The 21,456-nt window shown below is 38.2% G+C and overlaps 1 protein-coding gene across 4 annotated transcripts in view; it reads right to left on the bottom strand.

Moving 5' to 3' along the window:
* Nucleotides 1-315: 315 nt before the first annotated feature.
* The window catches only part of crtc3 (CREB regulated transcription coactivator 3), a 40,567-nt gene continuing 19,426 nt past the window's right edge, over nucleotides 316-21,456 (bottom strand). Inside the window, exons 6-16 of one of the 4 annotated variants that reach the window (XM_058781145.1) lie at nucleotides 17,451-17,513; nucleotides 16,746-16,849; nucleotides 11,675-11,713; nucleotides 11,130-11,215; nucleotides 10,105-10,154; nucleotides 9,785-10,002; nucleotides 8,801-9,066; nucleotides 6,719-6,958; nucleotides 6,520-6,603; nucleotides 6,215-6,437; nucleotides 316-4,107 (exon numbers count right to left, since the gene is read on the bottom strand). In XM_058781145.1, the coding sequence (XP_058637128.1) occupies nucleotides 3,902-4,107; nucleotides 6,215-6,437; nucleotides 6,520-6,603; nucleotides 6,719-6,958; nucleotides 8,801-9,066; nucleotides 9,785-10,002; nucleotides 10,105-10,154; nucleotides 11,130-11,215; nucleotides 11,675-11,713; nucleotides 16,746-16,849; nucleotides 17,451-17,513 (1,579 nt within the window). In that variant the 3' untranslated portion in view covers nucleotides 316-3,901. The remainder of the gene's footprint in view (nucleotides 4,108-6,214; nucleotides 6,438-6,519; nucleotides 6,604-6,718; nucleotides 6,959-8,800; nucleotides 9,067-9,784; nucleotides 10,003-10,104; nucleotides 10,155-11,129; nucleotides 11,216-11,674; nucleotides 11,714-16,745; nucleotides 16,850-17,450; nucleotides 17,514-21,456) is intronic. The other 3 variants (XM_058781146.1, XM_058781147.1, XM_058781148.1) reach the window with 3 other exon arrangements.

The raw sequence follows: 21,456 nt of genomic DNA, 5'->3' as shown, positions 1-21,456 counted from the left end.
AACATGGTTTGGAACGCATGAGATGAGAGTGAGTAAATAATGACATAATTTTCATTTCTAAATCAGGGGTTCTTGCTACTTTCATTAGCATAGTGATTTTTGAAAAAATATTTATCTGATCATTGTGCGCAAAATGAGCAATCTTTCCATGTATTTCTCTGCATCCATTTCCTTTAGTACTTTATCTACAAAAAGCACAAGTGTCTCGCTGCCTCCATCTAGTGGATTAGCGTAAAAACACATCAAGTGGAGAGAAAATGGCTGACACCAGCAAGCTTATGTCGCAAAAAAGAAAATCCACAGCAGATTTCTGAGCCAGTAAAGAGTTTTATTTGTTTATATTAAATCAAAGGAAAGCACTATAACATACTTCACAAACCAAACGCCTTGTGGTGTAGTACAGAGGTTTTCAATCTGGGTTCTGGAAACTCACAGCACTGCCTATTTTGTATATCTCTCATAGATCTTTGCTGATGATGTGAATCAGAGGTGTTAAATAAGAAATATACACAAAATTAGCCCTGATATGGGTCCCTAGGTTAAGTACTAAAAACCTCTGGTTTAGTAAATCTGTAATATCAGAAAAAGAAAGATTTTAATATGGCATATTACAAAAAAAAAAAAAAAAGAAAGAAAAAAAAAAGGAAGCAACACTAGTGGACAAGAAAATCTTTTTTAAATAATACAACTGTACATTTTTTTTAAAGGTGACAAAAGACAAAAACATAAAAAAGAAAAAATTCCTTCTATAAACAGAAGAAACATAACTAATATCTTATTATGAAGACTACATTAAAAAAAAAGCCAAAAAAACACATTTTTTGCCATTAGAGCACAGGGCCTGGAAATGGAAAATAAAAATAACGAAAGTATCACAGTACACTCAGAGGGACAGTAAGTGGTCAAGAGCAAGAATAAGGCAGGAGAAGATAAAAACTCCTCCCAGAGAGAGCAAATGAGTGATGGGAACAGACAACAAACCATCAGACCCAACGAAACCACTGAAGACTGTTTCATCTCTTAAAATGTGATGCCACTGTTAATATTCATGAAAAACTACAAAGTTAACTGAGAAGATGACAGAATGAGAGACGATAAAAAGATGTTAGTTATATAAAGAGACGCACACTTTTTTTGCAAAAACAGGATGCAGCAAAACATGCTCAACAGCCCAGCACTTCTGTCTGCTTCACCCTTAAACATCATGTTCTTTTATAACAGATGCTAACACACCTAAAGAACAACAATGTTACAAAACAAAGAAACTGCAGCTGCAAGGGTGAAAGCCAAATCTTGTTTTGCCTTTCGCACATGGGGGACCAGTTTATAAAGGTGTGGTAACATTTATGTTGTTTGGCTAATTTTCATGGGCTAAATCCAGTCATTTCAATAGGAATCTACGCAATTGGGAATTTTCAGCAAAAGTAGATTTCACAGGGGGTTCAAGTTGGTCGTGCAGATTCACTTCACTGACCAACAGAAAACTGCTTGGTTTGAAAGTGACTTTTGTGCTTCATACGTCGCTACGTTTGATAACAGACCTTTTTACACACGAAATGTCGCTAATGTCACCACACCTTAACTCTCTGCTTGCGTCAATCATCCTCTCTTCTCGCCTACTTGGACCACAATGAACAATGCACAACAAAAAGAGAAAGAATTTTAGTAAAAGTGATTTGATTGATTTGACCAACAAGATGGTTTTGAACTCAGAACTCTACAATGACCTGGATGAATGCAAAAATACATGGCAAAAACAAAACAAAAAATTGTGGACATGGCACACAGATAACATTGTTATTGCTTTCTATTACCAACCTCTGGAAGTGGAATAGAAAGCTACACGGATAACAACACAGAGAGAAGAGTGCGTTTTGGATTTATGGATCTCGGTTATAACAGTTTCTCTAGGAATCTGGCAACATTTTGCCCAGATCTGGCAGTCAAGAGGCAAGAGATGGGCATAAAACCACTCACGATATGGTGAAAAACAAATACATTCCTGAGCTATATTTAAATATCTTTCTTCATCTCAAAATATTTGGTCATTTGAATCTAGTAATTCACAAAATATACTGCATTCATTTCAAAGTTCTCACATGCATAACATGCTGAAAAGACAAGAGTCTGCAAAAAAAAAAAAACATCTTTGCATCATCGCAAATAACATCTTCGTCAAAATAATAACTACTGCTTAAAACCAAAAGATAAATTTTGTTCAGATCAGTGCAAACTTCAACATGAGCAATAACAATGATACATGTGTTCCACGTCCACAAATCACACCTCTTAAAGACGTTTTAAAATCCCAAAGTTTTTTTTCCATAAAAACCCCTCACAAGGATCAGAGCTGCAGGGAGAGGGCCCATGCTGAACAACGGTGAGAAATACCATCACAACAAACTTTCACAAAAGAAGACATCCACAACAAAAGTTCAAAGGGAGAGAACATGAACAGATTAACAAGTAAAAATACAACTGACATATCAGAAGCCGCATTACAAGTCTGTATAAAATCTGAAATCAGCACAAAGATATAGTAAATATACAAGTAAAATAGTTCCTTTTTATGGTCTAGATTGTTCCAGCCATCTGAGACAGTCCTGTGCTAAAGATCTGCATAGCCAAAGCTTCTATTCGCTAACTATGGACTGGATCAATATCAGCGAGATACAAAGGTTTTTCTTTTAGATTTATACCAAAATCATAAAAATTTCAACGCCTACTCACAATTCGTAGTTCTTAAACTTTATCTTTGTAAACAGTTTGCCCTTTTTCTGTTTCAAAAATACATTCTAGTCAGACAGAAAATTGTGAGGCATATACATGTGGCAAAGCTCTCTTTTATCTTTTTTTCTTTTTATACAAAAAATATGCAAAATAATGCTCTATACACATCATCTACACTCCTCCTCTCTTTATAGTGCTGCACTGGAGGAGAGGTGTAATTCATTGAATTCTGTCATTTGAATAAGGGGGACTGGCCACATTCTGAAGGACGGACTGAGCGTGTACGAGTGGCTTTGGCTCACCTACGTGCCAGCAAAGTGATCGCTGATTGGTCAGAAAACCACAGCATTATCATGCGGTTAGTGACACCAGAAACTGCTGGTTAATTTAGATGTGTCTGCTACTCAGTAGCCTGAACCAGACGGTTCAGGACACCGAACGTGTTCTGTCTTGGTACTGAAAAAGAGTTTGTGTGGCGTGGCGAGGGGGAAAGCTCAACCCATCCTGCTGGTGTCTCGTATCACAGCATTTGGTGCATCAATATGGGCTGGTATTAGGCCGGCTGTCGACTCCTTCTGTTCCATAACACGTCATATTGTCGTCTTCTCACCGTCTCCGCATTCAGGACCGTCCCATCCTTTTGCTGCTATCGAAATGTCACTGAAAGCTGCTGTGACCTTCTAATAACATCCAAAAGCAATGTGTAAAACAAGCACATTCATTTTGTTTTGGTTGCATGGCTTTGAAATAGACCAGCAATGCAACAGCCAGTCATCGGTTTGGCATTGCTATGGCTTCTGTGTTCTGATTGTCACTCGGCACATGGAGTAGATACACGGCAGGTTCATGTTTGCTTGTTTCATTGTCTTTACAAATCAAAGCACATGTGAAGCGTCCAGATTGACTTCACACATCTGTTGAGTGATGAACGGTGTCTTGGGAGGCAGATGGAGCATGCTGAGCAATGGCAGCCACAGAGACGGTGTTTGGGTGACTCATGCGAGCGTGATGATCGCTTTATATCAATATGTAGTGTTTATGCATGCACTTTGCGTTTAGGAAAATGTAAAGATCTTTTTCATGTTTATAGAAGTCTGAGTGCTATAGGTTCTGTGCTTTAGTCGTCATGTTCATGGATTTGTATGTATGTATACATGCATGATGTTGCTCTTTAAAGTCTGTCGCTGCGAAAGCTGTCCTCTACTGAGGGGTCAGGGAGGACCATATCGGGGTCACTGAGCATGCTCAGTCCATCCAAACTGAGCGGCTCAATACGTAGTTCATCCTCAAGTGGAAAAACTCCTTCTGAGTCCAAACACTCTGGCACTGCAGACAACACACTGCTGATGTCCTTAGACAGGCTAGGATTGGAGTCGTCTGAGAGACAGAACGAAAAACAACAGAATTGTGAGTGAGTACAGAAAATGTGAAAGAAGAGATGTGCAAAATTTTATGTTTTGTTTTCAGAGGGTCACCTAAATGACTAGTCAGTTAATTGGTATTAAGGAATCCCGTCATAACCTATCTGGTTCTGTTTGATGTGGCCTAGATTGGATGCGCTTCTTCAGGGTAATTTACATAAAATGTGTCGTTTTGTTCCACAGAATGCCATGCAATGCAATGGAAAACAGTATAGAGATCTTAACATACTACTTTAAGTCTTAAAACAAATGAATTGCGAAGCCAAAACATTCATGATCAAAATGATCATGTGACACTAAAGTAATGGCAACTGAAATTTCAGCTTTGCCTTCACAGGAATTTATTACATGGAAAAATACATTAGAAAAAAAAAAATACAATAGAAAACAATGTTTAAAAGGTTACTCCACCCCAAAATGAAAATTTTGTCATTAATCACTTACCCCCATGTCGTTCCAAACCCGTAAATGCTTTGTTTGTCTTCGAAACACAATTTAAGATATTTTGGATGAAAACCGGGAGGCTTGTGACTATCCCACTGACTGCCAAACAAATAACACTGTCAAGGCCCAGAAAAGTATGAAAGACATCGTCAGAATAGTCCATCTGCCATCAATGGTTCAACTGTAATTTAACGAAGCTACACTGCTTGCGTCCAGTGGGTATTCTCCAAAATGGTGCTATGCTGACGCAGAGGAGACAAATTGTTGAATAAAGTTATAGCTTTGTAAAATTACGGTTGAACCACTGATGGCTTTGACGATGTCTTTCATACTTTTCTGGGCCTTGACAGTGTTATTTGTTTGGCAGTCAGCAGGATAGTCACAAGCCTCCCGGTTTTCATCCAAAATATCTTAAATTGTGTTCTGAAGACGAACGAAGCTTTTACGGGTTTGGAACGACATGGGGTTAAGTGATTTATTAATACATTTTCATTTTGGGGTGGAGTAACCTGTTTTTACTGTATTTTTAATTTTAAAAAATGCAGCCTTGGTGACTTTTTTCAACATTTAAAAAAATATATATTTCTGACCCCAAACTTTAGAAAATAAAAAATTATATAAACTACACTGGAAGTGACATGTCAGTAGGATTTCAGCAAAATGAATATTCAGATTAAATTTTTTCATATAAAATGTTTGTTTATTTCTCATGTCTTTTTAGATAACTGGTTTGTTAGAGATTTGCCAGGTTGTCTTAGGTAAATTATGAACCTACTTAAAGAGGTTGTTCCACATTATTAAGCAAGACAACAGTTCTAATGCAATACGGGGAGGAAGAAAGAACTTTCTGAAGATGAAAAGCATGAGCTTTGTGAGTTACGGTTAGCTGAAATACAATGCTCAATTGCCAGCCAGCATAGAGAAACACCAGCAGCTTCAAACACCTGTTTGCTGCTCAACAGTGTTTTTTTTTTTTATAGCTGCCCTAATAATAAAATGAATTTGCTTGACTGAAACTTTCCTTTATAAGCCTTTATCTGATCAAGCTCTTCTGCGTTCTAAATCACTCAAAAATCTTTTGACAGTTTAATAATCTCTGTTCAGTTTTTGCAAGATAATAGTTGTTTTCATGTCTTTCACAAGATGTTGCACTATTTCATACTTTTCATCTTCAGAAAGATCTTACTTCCTCCCCATATTGCATGAGAACTGTGACTTGCTTAATAATGCGGAACAAACTCTTTAAGTAGGTTCACCATTTACCTACGAAGACCTGGAAAACTATTCATCAAACCTGTCTGAGACTGATATCAGTTATCTAAAAAGATAGGAGAAATAAAACAAACACTTTCTATGAATGTTTATTTTACTGAAATCCTCCTTATACGTCACTTGCAGAATAATTTGGAACACACTGTAGTCAGCTGTTGGATGACTAGGTGAAGATCAATTAGTATATGTTTTGAATGTGACATTTCCTTGTTATTTCCATTTCCATTTTATTGGCAGTTACATAAAACGAGTCCATGAATGAAACTCATTTTAAGAATCTGAGTTTGTGCTTTGAAAGCAGGGCATGAGGATGAAAACCTGAAGGGTAAATTCTCATAATGACTCACAATGACCTGCTGCCTGATCTTCCGCACCTGTAAGGATGATGTTGGGAACTCCTCCTCCACAATTAGAGTAGAGCATGTTGGGCCTCATCTGAAGGTGGTCTTGCAGGTTGCCATGGCTACCACCCAAGCCCATGAGGGCAGTCTGGGAGCAGTAGAGGTTGGAGGAAGGGTCAAATCCTCCTGCCATTGAGCACATGACATTCTCCAACATATTATACTGATCCTGTTGTTTAAACACACACAAAGTATTTGTTATAAAACATGATCAACTTAGGAATCAGAGTGTTTTTTATTTTTATATTTACCTGATAGGACGAACACTTGGACTGACGTCCAGAAAACTGCTGCTCCATAAAGGGATCGTTGAAAAATGCTCCCATGCTGTTGTGCTGCGAGCAAAAACAAGATTCAGTGCTTTTCTGTTAAGCTAAGAATAACCAGCATTTGTAACAGTGTCTTTCCCCTCAGATCCCTGCTTCTACTAATGTTTCAAAGGGAACTCACAGCGCTGGAATTGAAGTCGAGTGGGACGTTCTGCAGCGGGGACACAGGCTGGTGCTGTTGTTGCTGCTGTTGGCCACCTGTTTGTCGTTGCTGCACCCCTGGATGCTGGGAGCTCTGCTGCATAGACGGATGGGACTGGGGAGGAGGCTGCTGCTGCTGCAGGGACTGCTGGGTTTGCTGGTAAAGAGGGTAGGGAGGGGGCGGCTCCATTGGCAAGTTGCTGGTGTCCAATGCAACTCCCTGAAGAGAACGGGAAAGATATAAAAACCATTTGACTGGGAGCTTGGCTACGGTATGCTGCAGAACACCCTCTTCCTGGCAAAAATGAACAATAAACCAGCTGCCACATTTCTAAGAACAGGGCTCCACAAAATATATAAAAGTACACAAATACATCAAAAAAACGTGATGGCATTAAGATTTACAGATGGCACTAGCATCTGGTTTGGTATTGTGTTTCATACAAAAAAGATGATGAATGATTGTTGAAGACCCTCCACTGGTCATATGGACCTTTATTTTCATTTTAGCAGCATGACAGACATGGTAATTATAAACAGCCGTTGTTTGGAAAAGAGCTCCTTCAAAATTAATAACTGGGGCTGGTTGTTGATACAGAATTCCCATTTCAATTAAATTGCATTTTGATTACCAAGTTTTCATTTAATTTGATTTCCATCTTGCTTCCACTGTTCTTGCTGTAAATTATACCGTGAAGCTTCTGATTTGGTACTTTACAAAAATATATTTTTTTAAATTAACTATAAGGTCTTAATGTAAATTGCTCATACACCACCATTCAATGGTTTAAGAATAAGAAATGTTTCTTTCGCACAACATCCGCATATTAGAATGTTTTATATTAGAATATTAGAATGACTGGAGTAATGGCTGCTGAAAATTCAGCTTAGTCATTACAGGAATAAACTGCATTTTAAATAGATAAAAAAAGAGAAAACCTATTTTTAACTGTAATAGCATTTAACAATATTTTGCTTTATTGTATTTTTAATGGAATGACATGTCAGTGAGTTTAAAATGTCATATAAAATATTACCTTAAAGGTGCACCAAGCAATTTGTGAAAAACTCTTTTGACTGCAGTGCTGAACCGAGTCCCAAAACACTCTTGCAGCCTATCATCAGTATTGTAATGATAGAGAGAAGAGAGCGCTCAATTTGAGTGCACAGACGGATATTAGCAGATCGACTATAGATACAGAGAATTGGAAGTGTAAAAAAAAAAAAAAAAAAAAGGAAAATATTGGAGGAACAAAACATTAAAAAGAAGGGTTACGACCAGGCAAGAGGTAGGACCCGCGTAAATATCGGAGCAGCTTTCCAGCGGATTGATTTGATAGGTGAGTAACGTTGATTTTGCATTGTTTCACACAACTTACCTGTGTTGGCTTTTGTATGAATATGCTTGTGTGTCATCTTCGCTTGTTTCCGCGATCACCGTTAGACCAGGGTTGTGTACGTATGTGTGGGGCGGAGATATAAAAATAGGGCCGAGGTCCTGTTGGGGTATGGGCGTGTTTGTTTTAGTGCTTTCAAATATTAATATAGTTTGGCAAAAATCGCTTAGTGCACCGTTAAGGTTTTAACCATTTGGCATTTCCACCATTTGTAGCAGAGAATTTAGTGTTGAATTCAAATGGTTGTGCCACAAAGTCCAGACCAATTTGAACAGTGTTGCACAGTGCAACGATTTGAACTCAACACAGAAATCTGTTACAAACCATTGCAGGGTCAAAAATGATCAGCGTGGCACTATCCAAAGACAAAGAGTAAACAACCCTTTCCTATTCTCTCACGTCATGTATATAACCATGTATATAATTGGTCTGTGCTGTGTGGTTCAATCACTAGTGATGTATCGACACACATTTGAGTGTTTGCCTTTTAGCATTCACAGCAGAAAATGTTTTTATTTGCAGTCCTGAAAAGTCTAACAACATTAGATGCACACTGGAGCACTGTAAGCAGTTTAATACAAGAAGCTAGTGGTGTTCTGGATGAGGAAGATACCACTGGAGAACATGAGATGCTGGATGAGGAGATTTAATGAGCACTTTCTCACCTGTGTGATCGGGGACAGAGAAGGCGACATCGTCGGGGAGAGCTGCTTGCTCAGGCTTCGCCTCTGATCGCCCCCTGGAGAGAGTGTCAGGGGACTAATGGGGGCCGGCCGTCTCCTGGGTGAGCTTGCCATGCCCGTCGGAGGAGGGTTGGACAGCGAGGAGAGACGCAGAGACGTGTGGATTGATGGATTGCTGAGAGATGAGTGCAGCTGAGAGTTGGTGAGGGACGCCTGGATGGAAGGGTTGCTTAGAGAGGATGACAGCCCTAAGAGGACAACAAACATGACAATCAACTTCAGGGGTCAAAAGCACTTCTCGAACTGCCTTAATGAAACTGAGATAAACCAATAATGGCTTTATGAGTCACTGCATGCAGGCCTGCTCCTGTCCTGATGTCCACTCCTCAGAAAAGACACTGAGCAATTGTCTGCAGGTTACTGGACCAGCGAGAGCGAGAGAGAAAAGAGCTGTTTATGAGCAGCCAATTCAGGGGTTAAAGGTCGGCTGTGTCTCTGGGGATCAGCCAATCAGCTAGCAGCACAGCTGAACCGGGCAGCAGAAACATCCCAGCACACCCTGTTCCCAGACATGAGAGCGAATGGAAAGAATAAAGCTCAAGAGAATGGAAGTCAAAGAGAGCGATCAGATGGCGGATGGATTTAAAAAGGGGGGAAGAGAGAGGAGGAGAGCTGTGGTCTTCTGCATGGATGTGGCCCTTTAGAAAACACATGGCATTCATTCCCCAGAAAGCGCCTACAGTGTAAGCCTACAGTGTGCCGTTAAACAAAGACCGGAGTGTTCAGCCAGGCTCTTCTGAAGCCAGGAGATGCTTTAACAGCAAACGAGCCTCCTTGAATAACGATTTGGTCACAAACAAAAGCTCTTTTTAGTCTTAGACTGTGCGTGAATGAGATTACGCACGTGTGAAAACCAGTACAAGTATTAATGTGTCTATTTATGCCCCATATAGTAAACCCACTGACCTTGTGAGTTTCCGATGCCCAGATGCATCATGGCTGCGGGAAGGTTGCCGGTGCTGCTGCCTCCGCTCAGGTTGGGATATCCAGCCTCGTCGGGGTCCAGCGGAGTGGGCAGCGGAGAGGGGAAGTGCAGGTTACTGAGGTCAGGAAGAGACCCGCCAGTGTTTAACGTGCCCTGGTAGTGAGACAAACCTGCGTTCTGCTCTGGAGATGGGAATATACTGCAGAGAAACAGAGAGGGACAATGTAAAAAAATGTACAGCAAATATCTAGTAAGCAACCAATAAACATGCACACTCACACACAAATTTCTCTTGACTTACTTGATTCCAGGCACTTCACAGGACTTTGGCCGGGAGGATAGAGACTGCACCTGCAACCAGGCAACATGTGTATTACACATCCACACCCACCGAGATACATTTAATGGCCTGCTATCTACAGACAATCAATTAGTACTGTAGCTAGTAAGACAAAACGGCATCATACTTAAATCAATAAAAAAAATTCTGTAATCAACAGCACAAAGATTCTGTTAAAGTCACCAAACGAAATCAAAACGTGAAATCAAAAACGAAAATTCCTGTGTTTATGGAATGTTGCACTAATACACAAGATTAGTTTTTCAAAGAGAAAGAAAAAAAGTACCCTGTTAAAACATTAACATGCCTCTCTTCTTACAATCACATCTCTTCACTCATGCTGAGTAATAACGTATCCAACCATTAAATCACTCACAAAAAATGATTGCAGTAATTAACAAACGACAATGATCCAATCAATTCCTGACGGACAACATATTTTACTTGGAAAAAAAATTTTTGTACTTGAATATGTGTTATAACAGGGAAGAAAAACAATCGCAAATTCTTTTACAAGCCGACTTTTAATATTATTACTTTCTCAACTAGATCAAAGTTAGGCAATGACTGAATAAATGGCAGGCATAATACTGTATATTGGCTTATGGGACAAATTTAGAAACACAAAACATTGAACAGACTAATAAATACAAGCAAAACATTATCAGTGAGATTACTGGGTAACAGGTGAACAAATAAATGTAACTTCAAATACAATACATAACGCATAACCAAAAGATTTTAACTTAATTTCGGTACACAATAGTCAAATCAAAAACTAACATGCTACTGAACACAGGTCTTCATTTTGTTAGTAATAATGGCCAGGAAGAGGTCTATTAGGATATTTGATATTTTGATATGACTTTTTTTATTTTTTTATTTCTTTGGTCACAACTGAATTGTGTTGTTAACTTAGTACAACAGATACTGCAAAAAGACTTTTTAAATTTAGCATTTAACATCCCTATCCCCCATGTACTCACCTTTTTGGCCTCCCATAACTGTTTGGGCAGTGGCTTATTCACTCCGAGCAGATTCTCCTCATTAGGGACAGCAGGAAATGAGAACACTGCAGAGGAAAAATGACAGTCTCATTAAATAATTCAAATCATCCCGGTTAGCATCCTGTCTATTCACATTGCACAGTTAGGGCTGCTCATCCAAGTCACTAATTTCATGTTGTCAACAAACAACTTGAAAACAATAAACTAAATAACCAAATAAACACATAAAAAAAAAAAATGTAAAAAAAAGAGTAAAATAAATACTCCATCGCACAACTCACCCAAAAAAGTGAGATTAAATGAGTTTTCTTAAAGTAAGCTACTGTATATGAGAGACATGTAATCTGAGTGGGACCGCCAGCAGGGGACACCAACTGTTCCACAACACCAACACCATCCATCAGCCCACTACAGCAAACCACAGCGGAGTACTGTGAGGGCTGAGGATGTCATTAAACGGGCGAATCTTTTTTTGGTGAGCTGAACACATGATAGAGAGTCAACAAGCATGACAACACACTTACCATCTCCAACACTGTCCACCTCTGCTTCATTCATGCTGGCTGTATGACCACAAACACAGAGAGAAAGAGAAAGGCCAATTAGATCAAAGAGCAGTTAATCATTTTGCATTCACACATTTTTCCACCCATTCATTTGCTGTTTGCTTTTCAGGCCCAGGACAGTAGAGAATGACAGAAAACATTTGAAGGAATGGGATTTTAAAAAAACATTGAGAGCATGTGCACTTGGGCACTGACCCATGTCACATGTCTTTCAGCATATTAGCATTAAAATAGCTCAGTGAACCACTGTTGAAATTAATCATGTGTCTAATATCCACTTTACGAATGAATTAGTCTAAAGCACTGAAAGTAATTATTTCTCGATCCACAAAACCTAGTCTAAATTGTAACTGTGGCGAAAATAAGCACCATCATACTCATATTTTATGAATGTAATGGAAACAACAGAGATGAAGTCATTACACAAATAAATGTAATCATATGCCCTGAGAATATTATTCTTTGTAAATCGATTATTAAGAAATGACAGAACAATATATTTTCAGAATGATGGACTCGAAGGAAATCACAAAGGTACAGCTCAAACCAGAACCTCCACAAATTCAAAGATGCAAAACAAACATGCAAATACATCTCGTACTAAAAGTAACATAATAACTAACCAACTAAACTAAAAGCACATAAAATATCAGTGGGGCCAAGGAAGCCCAATAAAATATAATGTATAAGGTCCAGAAAACCTGATGTCACTGAAAAGTTTTTAACTGAAAATTGTGAAAACATAAACTAACATAAACAACCCCCTCCCCTTTTTCTCCCTGTGTTTCTTATTTTGTTTCTCTGTTGTATATTTGGATTATGCCATTAAAAAAAAAAAAAAAAATCACTTTTCAATATAGTTAACTGGCTCTCTGATGATTTAACACAACATATTGGCAAGCATCACTAAAATATATTGAACGCAAGCTTTTACGCAAACCAGACGAAATTGATCACATGTCTACTATCCACTTAATAAACTCAATAAATCAAGCCTTGAGCATTAACCGTAATTAATTATTCCTTGATCATCTGATGCCTGGAGTGAAAAAGAAACAGCCACTAGCAAAGTAGCTAGAAACTGCTGAAAATTTAGGGCTTGATAAAATGTTTTAAAGTTTTTATTTTTAAGTCTCATGCTCATCAAGCATTTTCAGATGAACATTATGAAATATTAAATAATTAAATTTAAAATAAAACATTTATTTTCTATTTCAATATATTTTTTAAAGAATTTATTCTCTACAATTTAAAATAATTGATGCAAAGCTATTATTTTCAGCAGCCGTTACGCTAGTCCTCAGTGTCACATGATCCTTCAGAAATCATTTTAATATGCTGATTTGTTGCTCAAGAAACATTTCTCATTTTTGTCAATGCTGCAAACAGTTGTACTACTTAATATTTTTGTGGAAACAATACATTTTTTCAGGATTCTTTGATGAACAGGAAGTTCAAGTTTCAAACAGAAACGGTTGTAAAATTATTAATGTATATACTATCACTTTTTTTTATAAAAGCATTTTAATAAATTAAATAAAAGCATTGATTTCTGTCAAAAGAAACAAACAAACAAAAATGCTCACTGACCAGAAACTTTTGAACATGTCTTTAAGCTTTAAGAGTTCAGTTCAGTCTTCTCACAAACATTTGATTCATTGAAATGAGTCATTCAGAGTGCACACTCACTCCACCCACTGAAGACTGGGGGCACAAACTCCACAGGGGGGCACTGAAAATGGCTTCTTAGTGTCCACTGTCTCTTTAAGGAACACCCCATGAAGAGGAGAAAAAAAAAAAGAGAGGACAAAAAAATGTATATCGAGAGAAATCTGTGACCACAAGCGCAAAATGAATCAATAGAGAGGCATTGTTTTGTGTGTACCACAGAGATCCTGTAGAAAACAAACCTCCTTTCTGCTTCCTCTGCCGATGTTGGCCCAGAACCGATACAGTGTGGGCCCAGAGCCAGATCAACCAGCTCCACCGCTTCAGCAAAGCTGCCGGTCTCAGACGCCCAACTGCGTCGCACAATGAATCAAACAAAAAGTACGGCGACACCTCATTTCCCCCTCACTGAGAGTCTCATTCAAAGCCATAACTGACGGAAAAAGACAACTAGAACAGAAAAATGTTGGCCTGAGTCCAGAGTTTTGTCACGTTTTATCTTGAAGTGTAATAACACCAAAGTTCATCATCTACAATTACATTTATCTAGAATTACCCATATAGCAAGCTCCAAAAAAACAGCAAAATCTTGCACCAAGTCAAGTTATATAAAAAAAACAACAGTTCTTATTATAGCAGGTGTCAAATCATAAATCCCAGTAGGGTCAGAGTCAAGCGGTTGAACGTGACACACAGTTACGATACGATACTTTCGGGAGATCCACACATGAATAGCACAGTTGCATCACACAGTTGAGTTGGCTGGCAGGTTTGGGGTGAGACTACTGTGATAGTGAGAGTGAGACAAATGTTTTGTCCCATGTGAGAGGCTGGTTTGTACTTGTTCACATTACGTGAGCCTCACTGCACACCTCCACACAGTCAACTGTGTGCATAATTCAGATGAGCTGCCAGACAGATATTAAATGCCTGCTGTCTTGCCATGTCCTTAAGTGAAGCTGTTTCTTATCAGATTGATCTGAGAAAACAACTGCCCTGGGCCACAGACATCCCCTGAGTTATAGTGCTCCATATCTTGGTGTACATGTGACCATCATAGTTGCTCCACATCTTCATTCACGATCTTATTTAATCCTACTGACTAAACAGAAAGATATAATACACAAAGATGCTTTTATCTTGGATTCACAGTGCAGATGAGTTGCAAACTCAAGCCTAAATGCTTGCAAATCAATTAGCGAGAGAGCAAGTGATAAACAGAGTGAACACAAAAGAGAGCAGAACAAAACAGGTTCAATACAAGTTACATTTTTGTGACATACTGTCGATTAAGAGAAAATAATGGACTCCTCCCTCAGTTATAAAAAAAAAAAACAAGCAGATTTGCAAAGAAAATGTAAATGGGCTGGGCAATCCGTGATGATATATCAAATACCGTTTAAGCCTCTACTCCGTTTCATGTGAGATTACTACATTATCTCTACAGCCCTTTAAGAGCACTATTCATTCAAAGCACACCATTAGTAAGTAGTTTTGAGTTTTTAAATGCTTAACTTGCAGTCTCTGAGCTCACCGTGTCCCACACAACAATATTGTAATGATTCAAAAAAGATAAATCACACTCTGGCCAACTGAAAAATAGTTTTAAAGGGGTCATGAACTGAGAAATCCAAATTCCCTTGATCTTTTGACACATAAACAGGTCACTGTACTATAAAACATCCAGTAAGTTTCAGAACTCGAAACATCCACGTTAGTCTAAAATCAGCTTATATTGAAGCCAATACGCCAAAACAGGTTGTGGAATGTGCCACTTTATGACAAAAAAAGTGTGGCTAAACACCACATCTACAGAAGAAGATGCTTCTAATTCGTTCATAATACCTGCTTCTACATCGCTGCCTGTTTAGCCCCGCCCATCGATTTGCACATGTAGTGTAAATAACGAGAGAGGCAAACACAGGTCTAAACAATGAAGATGGCTCCAAAGACAACAAAACACTGTGCAGTGCCGCATCAGTAAGAACTTGGTACTTTGTTTACTTCATTTTACCGTGGATTCACTTACAAACAATGCACAATTGACGCAGGATTTTCAACTAAAAGACGATGCTGTGTTGACTATATTGGATCCGACCGACAGTAATGTCGCAACACACAAGTGTAACTTTTTATTATGTGTTCACTATTGGTTTGTCTGTTATTACAGTTCATTTGATGATTACTGAGTACTTATGCGTTTTTAACCTAAAACACAGCAGTGTCCAACTATGTAGGATGTACGCTGTCAAACATACACAACTGTTAGCCAATCATAGCAGTTGGCGTTTACTTCAGACAGAGTGTTCTGGTGAAGGGGGTCAAAACAGGACAGAAAATGGTCTATTACTTCTAAATGATGTTTTTTGATGTAAAAATCTTGATAACATTATAAGTGGACTTCAGAGAACAGTATAAAATAAAAATAAAAAACAAAGGCAGTTCATGACCCCTTTAATGCATCCTTGCTGAATAAGAGTATTCATTTATTATAAAAAGAAAGAAAGAAAAAGAAAGAAAGAAAAGTATCTTACTGACCACAAACTTTTGAATGGCTGTGTATGTGTAGGCATGAGATTACTGTAATGGAGTCTATCTGTGTAATGTTACATAAACTCTTCACGTCATGACCATGTAAATCCTATAAAGCTTTCACGTGAAAGGGAATACTAGAAAGGGATGTGATGTAACAATCTGCAAAGCAAGGTTTATATATATAACAAATATCAGTAATACACCTTAAAACGCATACCCATACTCAATCTGAAGGAAATTATATTAATGAATGCTAATTATACTGACAAGGACCTGAAGTGCTGATGCAATGTCATGAAATAAAGAACAATACATAATTATATCAGCACAGCAATAACTTTTTCCGCCAGACTTTCACTGTTGTAATGATGAAACACTGAACATCCCACCCTGTGACATAATCCTATAGTCTAACAAACATCTTCACTGCAGCATGTGTCTGATCTCAGGCTACGTGCATTTTTAGGGGAGTATGAGCCAGACTATTGTATCTATAAAGCTCATGGGGCTGTACATTCATTTGTTTTTGAGAGCACTCCGGACGGGCTGATTGTCAGCCATTTTCAGCATACCATCTGAAATGCCTGTGTTTGTAACCAAGACAACTAGACAAACAACATGACAGTAAGCCCCAGCTGTGTCGTGCAAACACGCTGCACTACGGGTGGAACCGTTTGATTTGGGTCTGGTATAAATCATTGATTTGTCACCCATGACTGACATTGTAAAATCCATTTGACCCCCTGCATTTCTGTTGTATGCCATGCCATGCAATAACAATGGCTTTTTAAAACTACAGTACGGTTGGAGAGGAGACCGAGCTCACCGTTTCGCTGAGGAGGTCCTCTGCCCATCTGCTGGTTCTTGCCAAAAGGATCCTGTGGGTTTGGGCTCATGGCGCTGGTGTGCAGAGCTGAGTCAGAGTTTGTTCTGTGGCAGAAGGAGAGAGGAAGAAAGGAGGAAAACAGCTCGGTCAGTGAGCCACTGAAAAAAAACTGCTGAGCCAAGCAATGCCAACATGACCCTTTGCCCTCGCTCACTGCCTTCATCAAGCAACTACACATGAAGAGAGCACTCTCAAGAGCACCTTACTGTACTCCAGTGCTTCTCTATGCTTTATCAGGTCTGACATTTAAACCATTCTCAAGTGATGGAAAAAATTACAAATAAAACAGTCCTCTTTTTTCTATTTGTAGAGCAAAAGTTCAAGGTTGAAGTCACTCTACATCACAATAATGAGTGAGGTAAAGGGGAAAAAACATTAGTAGAAATAATGATCCCTGGTTTGGATTAGTTTGGTACAGTGACATATTAGTCTACGTAGAATAGACGGTTGAGTAGAGAAACAGTATCTGTGATTGGCTTGAAATCATTCTGTTTCTATGAAGACTTGATCAAGAAACAGTTTTAATCAAATCTATGGATAACAAGCTGAGAAAAGGAGATCTGCAGGTGATGACGGAAAGAAAAAAAAACAAGAGACAGGTCCAAAGGAGATCTGTGAGAGAGAAACTTGAAAGTCAAAGGTCACCTGTTAAGCTGTGATATTAATCTAAATCCAGGTCGTTTCTCTTCGGTCCATGGCAGTTGCTCCCTTTAGAAATGGAAACAGTCTCGTGTTAATCACTACTGTACTGAGCCTGTAGCCCTGGCTCAGGGGTTAGTACAGCAGGACGAGCAAGCGAGAGAGACAAAGAGAGAAGAGAGCGAGCAGGGTGGAAATTCCTCTGTGACACCTTCAACAAAACATAAACAGAGCCGTAGAAATCAGAGCCTAGTCCCCCAGGTTAGTCTAATACTGTGCAGCACTGATTTACTGCTTCAATTAGATTGGAGCTGCCACGTCTGAGAGCAAACACAAGTGCTATAATATCTTCAATGGTTAATGAACCAAAAGAAACACACAGGCAACACCTCAGCAGAGTAACAACACAGGAAATCAAGATATAGGCTCAACCAAATAAACAAATAAATCTTACTGGCCACAAATGCAATCGACAAGAATAAAAACCTTAATCTTTGTGACAGCCACGCAATTCAGAGACTATTTCTAAAGGAAATGCGACCAGAACTTGACTGTGGAACAAACCTGGGCATTGCTATGCAGTTGCTAGGGTAAAGCATGGTGCTTTCAACAGCAAGGTCATGGGTCAGGGAACATAATTTACTGTATCTAATTAAATAAAACTACAATTCAAACCATTTATTCATACCATTTTGGTGTCCCTAGGTGCTTTTTTTAAATACTTCTATTTAGTTTTTAAATTGATCAAAATTAACAGTAAAGACATTTGGAATGTTATAAGGTCTGTCAAATCGATTAATCGCATCCAAAATAAAAGTGTGTTTACATAATATATATGTACTGTGTGTATTTATATGTATATATAAATGCACACATATATTGAAGAAATATTTACAAGTGCATATATTATATTTATATATTCGTATTTACATGAACATGTAAATCAATATTTATAATATACAATGTATGTGCATGTATTTATATATGCATATAAATATACACAGTACACATACACACTATTATGTAAACACAGACTTTTATTTTGAATGCGATTAATCGATTTGACAGCCCTTTTACTAATCTTTCTATTCATCAAACAAGATGAAAAAAGTATCTTAAAAATATTAAGCAAAACAAAGTTTTTTGGGCACCAAATCAGCTTATTAAAATATTAAAAATTATTCTGAAGGATCATGTGACACGAAAAATTCAGCTTTGCCATCATTTTAAAATATATTAAAATACTGTTTTTACTGTATTTTTGATCAAATAAATGTCACCGTGGCAAGCATAACAGACTTCTTTTAAAATAAATATTGAAAAATCGTCCCCAAACTGCAGTGTATATGAAGCTAACAAAATATTTCTATCTGTAACCACTGATATAATAACTATTACTCACGGCGAGTAGTAACATATGGCAAGTGTGGCAAGCGCACAAAACTAGACATGGGTGTATAATGATCCATGTTCCCAGTGTAGATGCACAAGCAGCCCAGCAGATGTAGCCTGTGCACGCTGCTGTATGCCAGAACAGGGAAGCTGGTTCCCACTAAGAGGGTTAACATATCCCTATCACTAAGACAATAAAGAGAAATAATAAACAGATTTCCTGTAGCCGCTGTACTGAAGGAGAGGCTACAGTATGCCAGACCACACTAGGGTGATGTAATGTGCCACCAATACACTCCAGCCAGTGCGAGAAAAGAAAAGATACTCCTTATAACAACAGAAAATAGCCTTCTTTCACATTTTTCTGTAAAGCTGGTCTGCACCCCTGTTCTGAAGTGTATGGATTTTAAGTCTAAAATCAGATTTTCAAAATGCATTTATTCAGATTGCTTTTACATTTATTCAGTTAAAGGGGTCATATTATGCGATTTCTTGTTTTCCTTTTCTTTAGTGTGTTTGTAGCTGTTTGTGTATGTATAATATCAGAGTTACAAAGTTCAAAGTCTCCCACAAAAGGATTTATTCTGTCTAAAAGAGAAGGCTGATCCAGACCGGGCTAAAACGCCTCATTCAAACACGCCCCCACATGTCTACGTCACGATGTGGAAATATTTGCGTAATGCCGCCAAAATGTGCACGCAAAGAAAGGCGGCGTGGTTTCAGTAACTGCAGTAGTGATGATGCAGCCCTGTCAGAGAGATGCTGTGTGTTTCTATGCGAAAGCAAAATAACTTTATTTGGCCGGAAGTAGATGCAATCAGGAATCATTGTTAAGATTAGTTTATAACAGAACAGCACAACCCAAATGTTCGAATTTGTGCAACACATTTTCTGAACGACAGTTTCGTGAACCTAGGAGAGTACAAGGCTGGCAGTGCACAAAGGCTATTTCTAAAAAATAAAAAAAATTTAAAAAAAAGGTTCACTTCAGACTTTGCTCTGACAATCTGGCGCTTCTGAATCAGCGACTGTAAGTATGTTTTGTTATTAGTTTAAGTATTTGCTATTGACGGTTCAAATGCGGAGTTTTGCGCAGCGTAGAGTAACACGTCGTGTGTGCGGGGAACAGGGTCACATCACAGCGGAGTGTACAGTCCGTCAGAAATCATAGCACGTCAGCTGTCTTAATCGCGGCTTGTGTGCAAATACATACAAGAATCATCACTGCGACTCTGTTCCCCTTTCAGGCTTGAACTGATGATAAAACTAATGACATTATTAATTGTCTTGATATTTACTTTGAAAGCTGAAGCGCGCGATTATGCTAAGGGTCATTACATTTCCGACGCGTGCTTGTGGTGTTCAGCCAATCACAATGCACTGGGTCAGCTGGCCAATCAGAGCAGACTGCGCTTGTCGGAAGGAGGGGCTTTGTTGAAAGTGACGTGGATAGGCAGGGCATAGAGGACCTACAATAATGTACAGTATTTGAAAAATAATGTGTTTTTGAGCATTAAAGCATGTCAACATATTCTGTTACACCAAATACACAAAATAATGATCTTTAAAAGAGCATCATATGACCCCTTTAAAAAGTATGCAAATGGATAAAATATGGCTAACTGTGGAACATGCAATATTCATTTAGTTCAAATGTATGACACACAAACAAATGTATTTTTTTGATGATAAATATATTCACCTGGTAAATGTATTTTTGTATTTTAAACACATTCAGGACTGCTACAGAAATGAATGTTTGACTGACAAATATGCATCACATTATGTCTATTAGTTTATGTTACAGGGATATTTCACCCAAAAATGAACATTTTGTCAGCATTTACTCACAAAAAAAAAAAGTTAATTGCAACTTTTTATCTCGCAAGTCTGACATTTTTTCTTGGAATTGTGAGTTTAAATCTTGCAAATTCTCAGAATTGCGTGATATAAACTCACAACTGTCAATTAAGTCAGAATTGCGAGGAAAAAGTCAGAATTGTGAGATATAAATTCAGAATAAACTTCTCAGAATTGCGTGTTTATATCTCGCAATTGTGACTTTCTCAGAATTGCTAGTTTGCATGACACAACTCTGAACAATTTGGATCACGAATTGCAAGATGTGAACTCGCAATTACAAGAAAAAGGTTTTTATTTTTTATTCAGTGGTGAAAACGGGCTTCCATACCCTCATGATATTCCAAACATGTATGAATTTTTCTTCTGTTGAACATAGAAAGATAATCTGAAGAATGAACTGACTTCCATAGTATGGATAAAAAGTACTATGGCAGGCAATGGCAACCAGCAACTGTTTGGTTACCAACATATGGTTGAACTATCCCTTTAAACCTGTGTAATCCAAATGGATGGACGTTTTATACAGTATATAACTCAAATAAATAAAGATTTAAGTGTAGTAGAGCTTAAAGACAGTATCTAGCAGTATAGCATTATACAGACTCCTAACAAAAGCAGGTCTTGGTAAAAGTTGCTAGAAAAGGATTCATAAACAGAGTGTCATTTAAAGCTGACCTGTGGTCAAAGACAATGTGAAAAACAAATGTTTTTAAACTGGATCAGGCAGACCACCAAAAACGGAGATATTTTTCAATGA

This window comes from Onychostoma macrolepis, chromosome 07 (genome assembly GCF_012432095.1).
Source record: "Onychostoma macrolepis isolate SWU-2019 chromosome 07, ASM1243209v1, whole genome shotgun sequence".
NCBI classification, from domain to species: domain Eukaryota; kingdom Metazoa; phylum Chordata; class Actinopteri; order Cypriniformes; family Cyprinidae; genus Onychostoma; species Onychostoma macrolepis.
This window is presented reverse-complemented; position numbering and strand designations above follow the sequence as displayed.